At 34.9% G+C, this 19,479-nt stretch overlaps 1 protein-coding gene across 2 annotated transcripts in view; it reads right to left on the reverse strand.

Annotated features, from left to right (window-relative positions):
* Window positions 1-869: 869 nt before the first annotated feature.
* The window catches only part of Galnt3 (polypeptide N-acetylgalactosaminyltransferase 3), a 37,714-nt gene continuing 19,104 nt past the window's right edge, over window positions 870-19,479 (reverse strand). For both annotated transcript variants that reach the window (XM_013030710.1, XM_013030712.1), the window contains exons 4-11: window positions 14,953-15,102; window positions 13,991-14,225; window positions 13,407-13,524; window positions 11,266-11,466; window positions 7,131-7,262; window positions 6,819-6,920; window positions 3,817-3,969; window positions 870-2,611 (exon numbers count right to left, since the gene is read on the reverse strand). In XM_013030710.1, coding sequence (XP_012886164.1) covers window positions 2,489-2,611; window positions 3,817-3,969; window positions 6,819-6,920; window positions 7,131-7,262; window positions 11,266-11,466; window positions 13,407-13,524; window positions 13,991-14,225; window positions 14,953-15,102 — 1,214 coding nt within the window. In that variant the 3' untranslated portion in view covers window positions 870-2,488. The remainder of the gene's footprint in view (window positions 2,612-3,816; window positions 3,970-6,818; window positions 6,921-7,130; window positions 7,263-11,265; window positions 11,467-13,406; window positions 13,525-13,990; window positions 14,226-14,952; window positions 15,103-19,479) is intronic.

The following is a 19,479-nucleotide window of genomic DNA, read 5'->3' on the forward strand; positions in this document are numbered from 1 at the left end:
ATTGCTTTTAGGGATTTGCCTTTTTCTTCTTTAACAGAAATAGTAGCTCTCTACCTTTTTGTTTTGTGTATCAATGGTCTGCATAGTGCTTACTTGTGTATGAAGAACCTTCTCTGGGACTTAAAGTTCACCATCACTGCATAGTAATTTTAATAATTTAGTTTGGCAATTTTAGGGTAGAGCTCATTTTCCCCTATGGCTAATTGTGTAGTTGTGTTTCAGTTTTCAGCGTGCCTGTGCATTTGGGTAGAACCTAGTACGCTTGCAGGCAGAGTTCCGAAAACTTGGTCCTCTGGTATGAAGGCAGCATGCCAGGTCTTCTGGAGCTACTACATCATTTGCCCTGGCAACTTTCAATTGAGCAAGAGCACCACAATTTCACACTTGAGTACATGCAAATCATTCAGGTGGAAGACAGCCAGCTCACACAAATAGCTAACAGCATTGCTCCAAAACTCAGAGTTTAAAAAGGTACCACCCACCCCAAAAGGGACAATCCTTAATTATTGATACGACACTTGAGCAACAACCTAAGATTGCCAGTCAGGTAAGGAAGAATTTCCTGTGGATGCATTTAACTCAACAGTAGTTAATCAATGGAATCTGAACAGATTTCACTTGGGTCATGGTATGATAAATATGATCTTATAAAGGGTACTAGAACTGGTTTTGTTTTATTAAACACACATTGCTTAAGTTCATTTAAGACATATATCTGGATATATATATATATGCACATATATACATATACACATACATATATATACATATATGTCTCTATATACATATATATATCACGCTTTAAAAGAATCAGGTCCTCATAGATGTTTATGTCAGTGTAACAAATTAAGAAACAAAAATTGCACATATAAGTGACTGCTTATATTTTTAATGATATATATTATTAGCTATAAAATAGACAAATATTTTTACTTATTAATTGAAGTGTCATTGGCACTATAAAATATACATCTTTCTGGCATGCTCGATTTCAGCATTGTTGATCTATTTCATGAAACACAGCTCAAAGGCACTGACAAGTCTTATTGAGCTCAGCATAACTTAATACAAAGTCAGACACAAAATAAATGTTAGTCGAATGTAAACAAATGTTGGCAAAGTAATCAGTTGGGAATGCGGGATTCTTAATCAAATTGTAAAGTCATATACAATTAGATAGAGGCAATAATCAAAACTGCTTTCTTTGTACAATTTAGAATTCAAGTTTAAAATAATAAAGTCCATTTTATTTTATTTCTGGAATAATTACACAAGGCATCTATATATAAAAGGACTAAAAAGAAAAAATTGGTAAGCCTCCTAGCAAAATATGATTTAAAAAAGTAACCTCTATCAGATACTTAAGGAAAGTTATCAGAAATTTGTTCAAGAATCTATGGCTCCACATGTAAGTGATTAGTAATCCAGTACATGAAATACATGTTTCCCCAACTACATTCAATTACAGAGTTTATCCTTAACAGGAAGAAAATTTAAACAAGTAGTTACAAGTTGTTTAGGATTCTTTTATTGTGTTTTCCACAAATGTAAAAATAAGGCCTTTTTGATGAGAAAAATCCATGACAAAGATAATCAGTAACAAAAAAAATTTAGAATCGAGTCAAGTATTCTGCATTTGTAAATTCAATATCACAAACACTCAAGATTAGTGAATTTTGGTAAGAAAAAAAGACGATTAGGAAAGAAAAGGACCCCTTATTAATAGATAATAATTTATAAATCGTTTCTTTTTAATCACTCTGGGAAAACACACAGGATAGTCACTTAGAAAAAGCCATCCAGGGAAGACTGAAGAGCATCTAGTAAAGTGGGTTTCAGATGAAAAAGTATTTTAAAATTTGTCAATAAATTTAAGTGTTAAAAATACTCCTCCTCTTCTTCTTCAATTTCATGCTTCAAGAAAAATTTGACAGACAAGTAAACAGAAGACAAAGAAGAAGTTTACCTGCATTTAAAAATAATAAACTCTAAGTCTATAAAAATTTCCTGGTTTGTGCACAAAGGCCAATGTATGACCATTATTGATACACTTCTATGTCGTTAAAAAAATACAGTATCAAATCTTTCTCCTCCCTTTCCCCTTCCCCTCCAACCTAGGGAAGATATTTTAAATTATGAGCATGTAAATGTAGCTATGTATATCAATTGCATTACAAAAAACACAGATATCACCTTACTAGGGAAATTATTTTCATCACTCTGTAAACATTTCTTCGCTTACATATGGACATTTTGGAATCATCTTTGGTACACTAGTTATTGTGCTTCAAGACAGAAATGTCTATGATTTTTGCAGCAGTGCCACATAGTGCTACATAGACATTTTTAGATATAAATAAGAAAAATGCACTTGGAATAAGTTACAATTAGCTGCTTTTGCATAATTTTGGAAACTACAGTGTATGCTTAGTCACAGTTTTATGAGAAACAATATCTCATTTTCAAACTCCTTAATTTTAAGAAACACTTAATCATTTTGGCTAAAAATCCATTTTTGGAGTAGGTCTGAAGGATTGCATGACACCAAGTTGGGATGTTCTCCAGTTGCTGAAAGGCACAGTTTTAAGGCTGGATTATACAGAAGTTGATCCTAGAATAAAAGAAGGCAAACAGTAAGCTTCAGGACTCTTGGTTAACAAATATGTATGGAAAAGGACCTTACAATCTCATTGAAGCAAAAGAGAAATATGCATAACAAGTATTTTTATCTTTTAATCTTCTTAAGACCTAATACATTGGGTAAAATGTCAGTAAACACCATCACTTACATGACTACTGTTCAATTACATAAAGAATTAGACAAAAAAAAAGAGGTATATAGAGTAAGATCAATCAAAGTTCTCAAGCAAGAAACATTCCCTTAACCTATTTGACAATCTCTTTAAAAATAATCATAAATCATACAGGCTAGTCTAAAAATATTTCAGCATTTCACAAAACAATTTATAGGGAAGAACTGACTAAACCTTAAAACATTTGCTTAAAACTAAGTGATTAGCTGAAACATGTTGCCAGGAAGTGGAGAGGTCACAAGGGAAGAAATCAGACAAATAGACAGAGGAAGGACAGATGGATAGCATCATGATATTAAACATACATATGTGAAAATGGAACCAAATAATTGCCGGTATGGGTGGGGGTGAAACAGATGTAGGAAAATGAAGGAAGGGGTGACACTGATCCAGGTGGATTGTACTCCCAAAATGACATACTGAATTGAAATTCTTTGTACAACTTCTTAAAGATAATAAAAGCATTATATATAATGTTTATATATTATAAAACATTACATATTAAACATATAACCTACCATACACTATATATATAATAAAACATATATTATTGTTTTTACACATACACACACAAGTGATCTGTCATGTATTTTCTCAACTTTAGTTTCATGGGAAAAAAACAAAATAGAGGAAGAAGAATTAATGACTTTATGCAAAAAGAAGAAAATATGCAAGAAGAAAAATATGACTCTTTTTTTTTGCAAGAGTCATATAAAAGCAATGTAAAAACCCCTGCATGGTTTAAAAAGAGCAATTATTACTAATAATTCATAGACTTACTTGAGCTGCATAAATGGGCTCTAAAGAAGTAAATATGATTATATGATTCCTAGAGGTACTTAAATCATAAAGTCTCCTTTTATGTTGGTGTTATATATATTTATATATTAATAAAGTTAATAATAAAGGCAGAGAAATTCTGGTAGAACATACTGAAATACTATTATTTCATGTATTTTTTTTTCAGTTAAGCATTTTGAGTAAATTAACTAAATTTAGTTACCTTCTGGATGTCCCATATCTGTTCTTCAGCAACAATTGTCTTTTGACCCTTATAGGCACATGGCTTCAGCTGGAGGGGACCTGGAGCAGCATGAAGACACAATTCTTTCTGGATATTATGCCGGATTTCACGGTGAGCAGAGTATTCAAAGTACTACGGAAAAAGAAGGTTGTTAATGACAAAAGCACCTGCATATTCATTTACAAAAATAAGTCAACCACTCATTGAGAAATAAACATGTTTATTTTAGCCAAATAATACAATAGCAGGACCAATGGCTTAATCCTAGCCACTTAAAAGGCTGAGATCTGAGGATCTCAATTCAGAGACAGCCCAGGCAGATAAATCTTGAGATAAAAATCTCAAGTTCTAGGTATAGGCAATTACTTTTTGAAGAGAACTCTAATTGCCCAAGATAATACCAAGAATTGACCAATGGGATTACATCAGATTAAAAGCTGCATATCAAAGAAAACCAGAGTGAAGGGATCACCCGTGGAGTGGAAGCCAATTTCCAGCAACTGACAGAATAAAGGATGATATCCAGCATATACAAAGAGCTTGGAAAATTGAACATTAAGAAAGTAAAGAATACAATTAATAAAGAGACAAATACATAGCTCAGCTAGTTCTCAGAAGTGCAAATAGCTAATAATTACATAGAGAAATATTCAACATCCTTACTCACAAAATAAATACAAACCAAAATTAATGCTGAGATTCTATCTCACCCCAGTCAGAATAAAAATCATCAAGAAAACAAATAACAAATGCTGGAGAGGATGTGGGGAAAAGAAACCTTGATATACTCCCTGGAAATGTAAAATGGTGCAACCACTAAGGAATCAGTAAGGAGTTCTGTCAAGACTTAAAAATAGACCTGCCTTATGACCCTACCTGAAGGAAAGTAAATTAGTATAGCAGCTTTGCTCACAATAACCAAGCTGTGCAATCAGCCTGGTGCTCAACAACCAATTCATGAATAAAGAAAATTATATATGTGTACTAATTTATCTATAAAGGATAATGAAATTATATCATTTGCAGAAAAATGGATGGAACTGTCGATTTTCACTTTGAGCAAGATAAACCAACATTAAAAAGTGACATATCAAATGTTACCTCTTACGTGTGGAATATAGATTACAAATGATGGTGGTGATGATGATGATGACAACAATGATGGTGATGAGACATGAGTTTAAGAAGAAAACTGTTTGAAGTAGATTAGTAGAAGGGGGAAACAGAGGATCCTCAGGGGGAATTTGAAGATTGAAGTTGTACATATATACATGTATAGAGTATGCATGAATGTGCAGCATATGGGGTATATATAGTATATGTATGAGTATACATATATATACATACATACATAAATATAGTGTAATAAAGCTCATTAAACACTGTCAAAAAGGGAAAAATTTGAGGAGGGATTATAATAGAGGAGTGAATTTCTTCGAAGTACAGAATTATATTTCTATGGAATGATCACAATGAAACTGTCTTGAATTATTAATGTGTGCTAATAAAAAGTCATTAAAATGGACCTTTGAAGAAATGGAAAATAGCTGAAAACATTTTAGGAACAGATTTTTTGTAATAATCCAGCTCAGCAGAATGCTGGACCAACTGTAACTCAAAACCAGGACAAATACCTTGGCAGAGAGTAAAAGAAGCTAAGCATTGTTATAATGGCTTAAGGTTTATTGTATCAGAATATCATCCAATTTAACCACATAACCCAAATAATTGTTATTTTGCAAACACAAAACTGCTATAATTGAGTTACATGCTATGAAATTATAGTTTCATGATCAAAACAGAAGAGAGCATGAGAAAATGTTCAAATTACATGCAACCTCAACATTTTGGCACTCAAGGAATTAAAATTTACAAAGCAGTTGAAATGTGGCATTTGTTTGAAAATTTAAAGGATATAAACCAAAATGGCATGTTAAGGTGACAGAAGCCAGATTCAGTTTCAAATATAAACCAGACTACATTATTCTCCTGATCAAAATCTTCAGATGGCTTCTGTCAAACTCAGAATTAAATCCAAGTACCTTAATGAGGCCTGCACAGCCCTCTATGACTAGGTCCCTTATCACAGTCTGTGACTCATTTCCTCCCCCTCCTTGCCTGACCACTCTTCCTGGACCACCCTGCCTTTCTGTTCTCTGCATGAATCTGTCCCTAGGCACCTGGTTAGATTTCCCCGCCCCTGCCCTCCCCGCTCCCCCCAGCCACTTAAGATATTCTTTTCTGGGAGTACTGCTCCCCCTCTCTCATTTAGACCTCTACTCTAAGAAATGTCCTCTTGAATCCTGGAAAATAATCCCTTACCCCCTACCACTAATAGCATATTCTGATATGCTTTGTTTTTCTTTATAATCAGTATTACTATTTTTTTTCTTGTGACCGGAAGGAAAGGAAGGGAATACCCTGAAACGTAATATTGATGACATTGTCCACCCAGATTGGGCTAGATAATAACATTGGGCATTTGAGGCTTAACTGGTAAAATAGTGTCCACAAGTCAGACACCACCAGTGAAGAATCAAGAACATATACTGTTGGGGGACAGAAAAGATACTTATGTAATATCTTGGCCCACAAAAGGAAGTAAAAATGGCAGCTCTGTTTGTGTTAACAGGACATGCAATTTGTTATTAAATTCAATTCAATATGGCCCTCAGATGTAATCTTATAAAGTTACCATGCCAATAGTAACATGCAAACATCCATGAAATACAGAAGAGATCCTTTTTGAAAGTTGTCTCATTTTTCTTTCTATTGAATGGGTAAGCAGCAGTATTTTTAGAGCCAGAATATAAACCTTACAACTTGGACGGTGATTGCCAAGCTCTGTGTAAACATGATTCACAAACCAGAATAGGTGGGCATAGAGCTGAGTTGGGGCTTCAGGGAAACATGCACTATTTTACTTGTGTCAGTCACCTGCTAAGGAGAAGGGAGAGTTTCTATGTAGTGTACACACTCACCTGGTTTCCCCCAAGTCCATGGCACGTGTACAAAATCAGTGGTTTACCTCCTTGATTGTTTTCTCCAACATCCAGACAGAGAGGCTGACCAACACTTTTTATCTAAATTAAAAGAAAAGTCCAACTATGAAACCATTTTAAACTATGTAGTTTATATTCAATTAATACCAATAAAGTAATAAATGTTAAGACCAATAATGTAAAAATCTCAAAAGCAACAAAGCAAAATATTCCAGCAATTTTTCCTGAACCACACAAAATGTTGGTGGCAAGGCATATATCAAGTGAAGAAAAGGAACAGGAAATACTCACAAATCCAGAAATAACAGGATTCAGGTCTGGCACATACACTTCTGGGTAAACAGTGTGCAGATACCATGTAAAGTTTTTACATTGAAGGCGCTTTTTTATTTCAAATCTTTTTGAAAGGTCACCAAATGATTTCTAGAGGAAGAGGAGAAAGGAAGGGATCCTTAATCAAAACAGAAAATAGTTCAAAGACTAATACTTGTATTTGGATATTGAAAAATAAATTCTAGGTCAAAATGCACAATGCAGTTCAGCACTATCAACCACCCATTCAGAAATGCCTGTTCATTTCTGTGTTCAGAGAATCAAGTAACACTGTAGCGCTGACCAGATATTATTTTATTTGTTATTTGTGCCACAACACTTCTCCCACAGGACAAAGCTCCCTATAGAAACCTGTGAACACAGAATGGATCTTCACTTTGTACTTTAAGGTAGTCTGAAATTGCCAACAACTTTGCAATTTATGTTTCTTCTTAGTCTAGACTGCAAAACCAACCACTGCAACTCAGCACAGCTGACATGGTGATTCATATCTGTAACCCAAAGTACTTGGGAGGTGGAGACTGGGAGAATTGGTTTAAGGAGAGCCTGGAAATAAAGTTAAAAGACATATCACCTCAATCAACAAGCAGGATGAGAAGGTATGCACCTGGCATCCCAATTATGGAGGATCAGAGTGTGAGGCCACCCGGGCAAAAAAATGCAAGACTGAAAAAATGACGAAATAATGACTAGGGACATTGCTCAAATAATACAGCATCAGTATAGCAAGCAGAAGGCCCTGACTTTAAACTTCAGTACTGTCAAAAACAGAAGAAAAGGGGTTGGGAAGGTGGCTCAGTGGTAGAGCCCTTGCCTTGCATGCCTGAGGCCCTGGGTTCGATTACCCAGCACCACATAAGCAAAATGAAAAAAAGCCAGACGTGGCACTATGGCTCAAGTGGTATAGCGCTAGTCTTGAGCTGAAGAGCTGAGGGACAGTGCCCAGGCCCAGAGTTCAGGCCCCACAACCTGACCCCCCCAAAAAAATCAGAAGAAAAAATCCCGGCACAGTTAAGAATAATTCTTTTGCAATTTAGAAATTTCCTTTTAACAAGATTCCCAACTACATCTTGAGTAGAAAGAGGAAATCTCGAGTGAATTGCATTTTATTTTCTTTTATTTTAAAGGACAAGGTAAATGATTCTTAAATGATTAAACTAGAAAGATGCTTTGTTTACAGGTAAACACTTAGAGACAAATTATATTTGATAGGCAAATGTATGAAAAAAAACTTGCAAGTTCAACCAAGGAAAATATTTTTTTTTATGTCAGCTTCAATGCTTTCAGCTCAGGTTTGTTTGTTTGTTTGTTTGAATGACTCTTAAGGATTTCTGGTCATATAATGCATTTTTAAGTGCACTGTGCCCTCTGGTAAGAACCAAGAGTGGCTGGATGGATCACTTGTCTCTGTGGGTCACAAATAGAGTGGTAGGTCCATTTAGAACATTCTTGCCTGTCTAGCCAAGTGCTCTTGTGCAGTACCATATCTGCCCAAATTGTCTTAGTGGTTTTGGGCACACAGATAGTAATCTAACCCAAAGTAATGCTTTCTATTTGTATCTTACTGACATATTACAGGAAGACACTAGAGACCAAAGAAAATATGGAGATCGGTAAGCAGATCTTTCTTCATTGTGCAAGTCAAAATGCTGGTGTGCTGGACTGCCAGTATCATTCCTTCCTACCCGCCTGAATTAGCATTATTTATTTTTTTTGTAAATAACTTGGCCACATCCAACGAATCCCATTCTTTTTTATTTTATTTCATTTTATTTATTGTTATTATAAAGGAGATGTACTGAGGGATTACAGTTACATAAGTCAGATGATGAGTACATTTCCTTTTATATGCTATCTTCCCTTCCCTTACTCTCTCCCAGTCCCTCCTTCCCATCTCCACCAAAGAGGTGCATAGTACAATTTAAACACTATCCAGTGATACACTTTTTCACCTTTTTCCCCCTCAAGTTCTGTACCCCACACCTGCCAAATACACATAAACCATACAGACAGAAAACTGAAACAATAATAATAAAAAGAGATCTCTTGTTTCTTAGAGTTCACACACACACATATAATTTTATACAAATGAGGCACATATGCATTGTGCCTTTGTGAAACCCATTCTTAAGCTGTTATTTTGTTAGTTTTCCACATACAACACAACTCACTTGTAATACATTGTCAGGATAATATGGTGTAAAGGTGTAGAGGCTATCTAGGAGAGGTTAGTAGTAACATCATGTTTTTGTTAAAACTTATTACTTCCTCACTTTACAGCTATTCCAGAGACAGATAGGACATATTCTTTTCAAGGCAGAGAGGGAGAAAGGAAAGCCACGTACAGCATACCCCACACCCAGCTACCTGGTAGCTATTGTACAAAGATAATATTGTCCAATTTTATTCCTAAAGGGGCTTTGCCAAAGCAGTATCTCCAATGATTAGTGGAACTAGGACTTAGAGAAAAGAAAGAAAAAGGAAATGAAAAGAAAGGGAAAAAAGCAAAAGAAAGGGAAGGAAATGTTAATACTTCTGGCTCATTCTCATGCACATCAAGTCCTTGTCTCTACATCCAGTTCAAAAAGCTACTTGGAACCTACATTGAAAAAAAAAGCAGTCATTTCTGAGATAAAAGTGTTGATGTGTTCTGATTGGTGATAGGCTCTGATTGCTTGATCAAGAGAATATGGTATATATACACAATGGAATTTTACTCATCCATTGGAAAGAATGATATTGCACATTTTTAGAGAAATGGAAAGGCCTGGGAAAAATTATATTAAATGAAGTAAGTCAGGCTCAGAAAGACAACAGATGCATGTATTTCCTTATATGTGGAAGCTAGATTTAGCTTATAAACTTGTAAGTTAATACATTAGGTGGTATGTAAGTATATATAAATATATGAACTGGAATAAGGTAGATTCAAGGGTGAACTCAAATAGCATAATTCTTTTTTTTGTATTTTTTTGGTTGTAAAAATGCTGTACAGAGGGGTTACAGTTATATGAGCAAGGTAATGAGAACATTTCCTTCCCTCCAAATAGCATAATTCTTTAGCAAGGCAACGTTAATAAAAAACCAGGAAACAGATATTTGAAAAGAGTGGGGTGGGGTCAAGGGGAAAGCAGCAAACAAATGAAGAGAAGGAAAGAAAGCAATCAAGAATTGCGTGTATTATTTATAAGATGATTTCTTTGTTGCTTTGTATGTCCCTCCCCCACTGTATAATCCCTGTTTTCACAGTATTTGATGTTAGTATAATTTGGGAAGGGGAAGGGAAAAAATAAATTGTTTAAATAGGGATCCAGGTGGACCCATTGCAACACTGAAATGTACAAGACGTTATGTCGAAAAATGAACTTACAACTTTGGTGGGGGGGGGGAAGGAGGGTACAGGAGTGGGAGAGATGGGAGGGCAGGGATGGTAAGAAGAAACAAAGGAGGAGGCAGCAATGCTTGGTAAGAAATGTACTCATTACCTTGCTCACGGAATTGTAACCCCTCTGTATGTTATTTTTCACAATTAAAAAACTTATTAATAAAAAAAGAATTTCCCATATATCTTACAAAATAAGGGGGATGGGGAAGAATGGATGAGAGTGTTGAAAGGGGTGACATTGATCAAGATGCATTAACTCATTAACTGCTTTGTTAATTGGCAACTCCTTCATGTAACTACTTAAAGATAATAAGATGTGTGTGTGTGTATATATATATACATCTTATATATGTATATATATATATACATATACATATATGTATGTATATATATGAGCAGTTCTACTTAATTTTATCTTGAGTAAAAAAATTTTTTAACGCAGTCATACAAAGTATCTTTCTTTCATATGGAAAGGGACAAGATCAAATGGAAAGCCTGAATGCTTAAAAGTCTGTTTAGTTAATTTTTCCTTTCAAGGGAGAGACCTGGCATCCATTAAGTGACACATTTTAAGAACTAAGAAACAACAGCAACCTTTGCTTTAAAAGTAAATATTTGAATGCTCTGTATTTTAGGTGACTCAAGAATAAGGAGATGTGAACTTGGTACATCTTTTAATAGTAAATTAATATTTTAGCTCTAACTTACTTGTTTAACAATTTTTGCTGCATCTGTGTTTCTCCTATAAAATATTTCCTTGTAGTCGTCCATCCAGACTTCTGCAAGGCGAACTTGGTTGCGAGCGATCACCTGAGTGCCTTTTGGAAAGGTATGAGGGCTTTTGCTGCGAAAAACATGTCCAACAACAGAGCAAGGCATAATCTCCAACTGCCCACCACACTGCCAAACCTGACAATTAATGATATTTGTTTAAATTTACAGTATTTGTGGGAAATCAAAGTGCTGCTTTTAAGTTCACCTTTAAGATATTAATCAAACAAAATACAAAGAAGAGATTTATTGTATCAATGTATTCATAAAGAGTCCCTTGTTCCCTGCCAGTTCAACTTCGGTTCCATAGACTTAAAGCATGACTTCTTCTGAGGTTATAAACATTCATTTAGAGCAAACCTGTAGAAAGTAAGTTAACAAAGTATATTGGATCTTTCAGAAAAATGAATTCCAAGAATTTTTCTTTTGCAAACAACTATGTAAATCTTCCATACACAGAGGACCAAAGGGTCTTGTGCATTTATTTCCATTTTATGCAACTTACATGGTCACTTCAATTAATCCATATGATTCTCTTTTAAAGAGTATATAAGCATTCTAGATATAAGTGAACCTAGACTCTCTGTGCTCAACTTGGTATTTAAGAAAAAAATTCCAGATAGCCATTATTACAAATCTACAATCTATTAAAAGTTTGAATAGTTGATCATTACTAAAAAAATGCATGCCTGTTTAGAAAGTTTAAATACTCATTCAATCTAATTGTAAGTAAAATGCTAAATTGTGAACTGATACCTTCTTACTTAAATGTGTTAATAAGTGGTTCTGACATAAATAATAACTAAGCAAAAGTCTGAAAGGAAGTCATAATTAATAGTATATGCTAGTAATCAGATAAGTGATCAATCAACTTTTTTATTCTTTAAATAAATGAGAAATCTCAATGGTATGTTCTATTTAACGAACTACTGCTGCTGCTCCTACTACTACTTAACGAAGTACTATTGAAGTGAATAAATCAAGATCCTGCCCTTAAGTAATTCAAATCTGGATAAGATAATTGTTGTCAAAGTTTAATGGAGCCAGAGTTGAAAATTTAAATCTTCTAACTTAGTTTATTTTTTCTACTACAATCTATGGTAAGGGATAAAAACTCTAAGGGATAAATATATGACCAGATAAGATGATGTTAAGTGAAATGAACCCCAAGATAGGGACACAAGTGGTTTTGTTCTTTCTTGCTATTGTTTCTAACGTATTTATAATGTACCACGTGATTTTTTTTTGTTTCTTTGTATATTCCTCCCCCACGGTATAACCCGTTTTCACTGTATTTGATGTCAGTGCCCTGCATCTTGTATATACACTTCTCTAGCTTGGAAAAGGGAAGGGAAAAAACAAAATACTTAAATAAAGATATAGGTTGACCCATTGTAACAATGAGATGTACAAGACACTATGTTGAAAAATGAACTTTACAATTTAGACAGGGAGGGGCAAGAGTGTAGTTGTGGAGGTGGGAGGGAAAGGAAGGTAGGGGGAAAACAGAGGAGGAGGTAACAATGCTTGATAGGAAATGTACTCATTACCTTGCTCATGTAACTGTAACCCCTCTGTACATTACTTTTACAATAAAAAACGTATTTAAAAAAATAAACTCATGAAATACAAAATGGATAGAAATTATCTAGAGCCTTTGTTTATATAATAGCTTTTATTATGTATAGATTAAAAAAAACTGGAACCACTCATTTCATCCAATCAGTTAAGTCCAATGTCCTTTGAAATTTTTTTCCATACGGACTGCCTTGATAATCAACTTATTTCCTGAAGTACCAGGTTTAATGATATTTATCTTGGCTGGAATTCAGTAGCTACAGTCTATTAATTGGTGTTACTGCCTGAACACAGGAGTTTAATTTCTTCTGTTACTTTGCCAATGATGAACAAATATATCGTTACAATGTGAAAGGAACTATTCTTATTTCCAAATTTTCAGCTATTAAATTTTAGGCAGCACCAAAAAACTCCACAGATATATAATGATCGATACCAGCCAATTAGAACACTACAATTCACTGTTTAACAAGTGTGCTATATTTATCACCACAACTTACTCTGAATGACATTTCTATGTTTTCACCTCCCCAGATTTCCATTTCTTCATCATAACTTCCAATATGTTCAAAATATTCTTTTGATATGGAAAAAAGTCCTCCTGCAAAAGTAGGAGTTCTGAAAAATAATCCATTGTAAAATGGTTATAATAGCTATACAAGGTAAAATAGCTGAAAGAAACACATAAACTCTCCATGCTAACAAGATATCATAACTTAAAAATTTTAAAGATTAACTTAAAAACCTTTAAAATGTCATCTTTGAAGGGGGAGTAAATAAATAAGTCATGTGTCCTCTTTCAGATTATTTTTAACCATGCCTTAGGATTCTTAAATAATGATTTAAGAAGATGTATGAGCCCACCTAATTTTACTCTATAGCCGACTATAGCATATGCAGGTGCCTAATTACTTTCCTATTCTTTCTTTTTAGGATATGTATTTGTTCTCCTTGTTTTCACTGTAAGAATTTCATAAGAGAGAACCACTGCAAAAACAAAATGCAAAAAAAAAACCAAAAAGCACGCACATATTCAGCACACAATGTTGTGGTATGAATTAAGACTAAGAGCCATTTGTCTTACTTGATTGGGTAGGTTTCATCTTTCCTTCTGTGCTTCTCGTGATCAGGAAGCGCTTCCCAGCCAAAAGAAAGGCTCCAGTCAAAGTTCCCACGATTGTGGTTACTTCCATATGGAGAAGGCTTGTTGAATTCAAATGTGTTCAGATCTATGGATGCAATATCTGGACTCACAACGGCTGTGTAGTTCTCAGCTATTCTGGCCAGCAAAGGTTCTAACCAACCATAGAAACACTCGCCTGTGAAAACCAGAATTGCATTAATTCACTGAAAAAAATAAATGTGTATATATACATTAGGGCACTGAGAGCTCTTTTTAGTTATTCAGGTAGCTAGCAGATCACAGAACAATGATAATTAACTTGTTTCCTGTTGAATGGATATATAGCTGTGATTTTTTTAACATTATTGAGTTATAGTAGACAAAAATCTCTCTATATATCATTATGCTATACATTGTAATGTTCTGATAGATGTATGCATCTGACATGATTTCCCACAATCAAATTAATTCCTATATATATCATTTCATATGTGTTCGAACATTTAAAATCTACTCTTAGCAATTATTAAGCGTGTTATAAATTATTAACCACAGTTGCAATGTTGTACAATGGAATTTGAAAAGGGAGGATTTCCTCAAGGTTCCTTGTGACAAGTGTAGTTTCAAAAACTAAAGCAAGAATGTTCAAAGGGGATGCACTGATCAAGAAGTATTGTACTGATAAACTGCTTTGTTGAATGGTAACTCCTTTGTACAACTATTTAAAATAATAACAATAAAAGATAAAGCAAGATTAAGCAGAGTTAGGAAAAAATTTTCTATGAAGATAAACTCTGCTCCAAGAAGAAGTGAAGCAATTCTAAAGTTCAGGTGACGTTTTTTCCTTTAAAATGGACTATGGATCAATTTTAAATTAAAGGGGTAGGGAGGGAACATTAGACTACTTACTGTTGCATACTTACAGTGGGCATCTAAGAATGTGAGCGTTTCAGCTGTTGCTACCGCTGCTCCTAGCAACCGTGCAGTGATCAGACCTTTCCTTTCTTTTTGTCTGACTATTTTGACTATGGCAAATTGTTTTATATATTCCTCAAGTTTTTCATGTAAGTACTCTGTAAGGAAAGAAAATCAGGATTAACTCTTCCTAAACTTATCTTGATTCATAAGAGTCAATGAAACCACACAATGTGTGACCTCTCCAAAGTGTTCAGTGGTTAACATATTTTCCCACAGTGATATGAAAATGCTTATTTTAAATCATTATGGGGAAAAGAGCTACATATCCAAGTTGTAATTGCTACAACACATAAACATTATAACACACACTAATCTTAGGTGCTTCCTGTCAATAAGCATATGTGTTTGGGGGTGAGAGATTGAAGTAGAGAGGAACCCAGGAGTTAAGAAAGTATCTTGTCAGGTCTGTATACTAAGGGAGTAAAAGAAATGGAATTTGGCCCACATAGCTATTCAACAATTTTCAAGATGGTATTTAAGACTAGATATCTTAATGACAAAATGCCAATTATCATCAAAAGGATTGTCTGATATTTAAGTAGTGGTCAAAATAACTTAAGACCAAAATGTCAAGAAAAAGGCAAGTAGGAAAGGTGCAAAGAAAGCACTTTGGGTCCATTGTTACAATGTCAACAGAAAATTCCTTAATACTTTGGAGGCTACAGACAGACTTATGTCCACTAAAAATATGGAAGCAAAAGAAAGCATGTGAATCAGAAGGTTAAAATAAGCAAATCCGTAGCAATGGGTATATGCTTTCATATATACAACATTCTAATTTGGATTAGCTGCATAATAAACAAAAATTGAGGTGGAAATAAAAAGAAAAATCCGTTTATCAAATAAGGTTCTATTCATATTTTAAAACAATTTCTTAAGCCTATGTCTTGCTTTTTTTCTTTTTTAAACAAATATGGTCTTGCTGGGTAGCCCTGGCTATCCTGGTCAACATGAAGTATCCCAGGCTGGCTTTGACAACTTGCCATCCTACTGCCGTAACATGCCGAGTGCTGGGATTACAGATGCGTACCATCATCCACACTCACTGTGGAATTCTCCAATTCTTGCTGAGTATATAGGTGAAATTTAAGTGACTTTCTTGGGCCCAGAGCCTCAAGTAAATTTGGAAATATGGAGAAAATTAGTAAGGCCCTGCAGTAGATTGCTTCTATCACATTTCAGAACCAAGAGGAGCTGAGTTGTGGCTCTATTTGGCATTGTGTGGGTGGGTTTGTTTGTTTTGATTTGTTCACCAGTAATTCACACGGAAGAATTAATTATTTAAAGCACTCATAGAGGAGATAAGGTGCCAGGAACAAACTGTACTGAAAAATAAATCTGTTTGAAAACTATTGTCTCTGAGAAGTACTCTTAACTTTTCAGACTCTTCTAAGTACATCAGAAATGATTCTCTTAAAGATATGCAATATTATCATTCAATAGATAATCGTAAAATCTTCTGCTTTAAGATGTAAAGTTTCAAAAGTCTTACTGGATTTTTTAAAAAATGAAGTTACTTTGAGTCCTGTCAATACACCTCATTGCTTTAATTTATTAAAACATGTTTTACATAAAACGTTTGATATAGGCTACATATTCTTGTCTTCCCTCCAAATTTGTTTCCATTCCCACTGTTCTTTTGGAAGCACACAAAGCCACAGGAGATGGGATATACAGGGCTCCATTGATGCAACATTATTGTTAGTGTTACTTCAGCCAGGTGCTTACCTGTGCTGCTCTTCTTATCTGTAAGATGGAGATAGTAAAACATACTGTTGTGCAAGAATACTAACACCAGGTTGCAACCGTTTTGTAGCAATATGACTACCTATTTAAGCTGCATTATCCCTAAGCAGATTGGAGTTGGGGATTACATCTACCTCACAGTTTCCTTTATAGCAAAGAGCACTGTGGCTACTCCCTGGATAGCTCTTCAATTGATTCAAATCAGTAGGTTACAACAGTATGAAAGGACAGCTTTCACTAAGAAAACAGCTCCAATGGCCAGGCAATCCCAATATGTGGACATTTGAGACTGGAGGAGAACCAGTCAAAGGCCAGCTTGGGCTAAAATGTAAGAATCTGTCACAAAAGAAAACTAAGGGCTCTAAGTTTACTGTCAAGTGATGTAAAGAGTTAGAAGAAAATACTCATATCCTTAGAGAAGTTCTAATGCTCTTTTGCTTTTGAAAGTATAATGTGACTTAAGTACAAGATAAATCTTTAAGTAAAATGTGTCTAATCAACCATTAAAAATAATGCTTTGAGCAGGTGCCAGTGGCTCACTTCTATAATCCTAGGTACTTAGGAATCTGAGATCTGAGGAGCAAGATTTGAGGTCAAACAGAACAGAAAAGTCCAAGAGACTCTTATCCTCAATTAACCATGGAAAAGCCAGAAGTGGAGCTTTGGCTCAAGTGATAAGAGCACTAGCCTTGAGCAAAAAATTCTAAAGGGACAGTGCCCAAGGCCAGAGTTTAAGCCCTGATACTAACACCCACCCACACACATACTCTCCCTCCCAGCTCCCTCTCTCTTTGTACCTGTCTTTGAAAGTATAATACATGGACTAATAACAGTAAGATGCATAAAGGTCGGTATTTAAAATGGGATGTCTTTGACATAATTAAACATATTTTGAACAACGGTTATGGAAGGAAATGAACAAAATAAAAATGGTTAAACAGGAAGATTGTGAATATGTGAATAAGTACCTCTTTCCATTCTGATTTGCATTGATTCGTGTGTATATGTGTATGTGTGTGTGTGTGTGTATCCGTGTGTGTATGTGTGTGCATGTGTGTGTGTGTGGTGTATCCACTGGTGAGTCTAGAATGCTGTCCTTGAGCTGAAGGCTAGTAGTCTACCACTTGAGACACAGCTCCACGTTCACTTTTTGCCCAGCACTGGTGGCTGGTGCCTGTAATTCTAGCTACTCAAGAGGCTTAGACTGAGGATTATGGTTCAAAGCCAGCCTGGGCAGGAAAGTCCATGTGACTCTTTTCTCCAATTAACCAAAAAAGGCTGCTGCTCAAGTGGTAGAACACTAGCCTTGGGCAATATCAGCTCAGGGTAAGTGCTCAGGCCCAGACTTCAAGCCCTAGGACCAATGCACACATTAAGTTTCACCGACAAAAATATTGAAAAAAAAACAACAAACAAACTTTTAAAATGTCATAATCTATATATGACCACATATAAATTTCATGTGTATTGTACATATATGCCCAAAGTATCTATGTTTGTCTTGATAAAACTTTTGTAAAGAAAGAAAAAGTCACTGTCTTTCCTGTCCAAGCTGTTTTCAAACTGCAATCCTCAGATCTCAGCCTCCTGAGTATCTATGATTACAAGCATGAGTCACTGGCACCAGCTTCCTTTAGTTCTTTAATTTTGTGTTCTTACAAATAAAAATCGCATCATCAACTGAAGGCCATCTGGGAATGCATTTACCATGTCCCTATTATCTCCCCTATTATCTTTCTTACTTAGAAGACCAAACCACATAAAAAATCTTCTGAGAGAAAGCATTCAAAATGAAAGGAGAAGAAAAGATCTGTGAAGTACAGTGGTTTGTTGTGGTTATTAAGGTAAAACACATAATGGAGTGCAGAACTTAGCCAGACATCCCTTAAAATCCAAGTGCGTCCAACTAGATAGAAAGAATAAGAACAAACTAGGGCACATTAACAGTAAATTAGCTAATTACAATTAAATGGAAATACCCTGCATAGGTGTATTACAGATGTAAATCAGGGATCTATAGTCTGTGACCTTTTCTTTTTGAGGTAGCCCAGCATCCCCAGTGATGGAATTAGAGAGGTCCTCTAGGGCTATCTGTTTATCACATATGACCTGAATCCAGAAGACTTAAGTTATAAAATTTTCTCACTTTATATTCAGGTCAAAAATCTATGGAGTTAAGCAACTTTATTCTACCTGAATGTTTCTTGATCTTGAGAGCCCATGTTCACTTTACTCAGAATATTTGTGAGACCATGGAAATATTTTTACTCTTATGTACCAATATCCCATATATCAGGTTAAAATCTTCATTTTACATTATTACTGTGTCTAGAATCTAGATACATCCTACAATGGATGGATGATCACCTAACAGGCATGCTTCCTCTTTGCTCAAATACATAAGGGAATACTGTATACAACAACAAATATTGCTTTGGATTTGGTCAAAAGATGTTCTTTCCATTTTATTTATGAAGTGATAGCTAATCAGTGCTGGGGCTGTGATCGGGCTTTGGGGAATCTGGTTCCAATTTTGCGTTCATTCATTTGGGAATATATTCTGTAATGATTGAAGGTCATTTGTTTGGTACCTGTAACTTAGAAAATTAGAGTACTTGTAGAGTAGCCTTATGATTCAAGTTTAAAAGGTACAACTTGGTATCTGATATAGACTTTTAAGTTTAAATGCATTAAGGAATTCTGCTAATTTTGAAAACAATGCTGAA

This window comes from Dipodomys ordii, unplaced genomic scaffold (genome assembly GCF_000151885.1).
Source record: "Dipodomys ordii isolate 6190 unplaced genomic scaffold, Dord_2.0 Scaffold5, whole genome shotgun sequence".
Classification (NCBI taxonomy): domain Eukaryota; kingdom Metazoa; phylum Chordata; class Mammalia; order Rodentia; family Heteromyidae; genus Dipodomys; species Dipodomys ordii.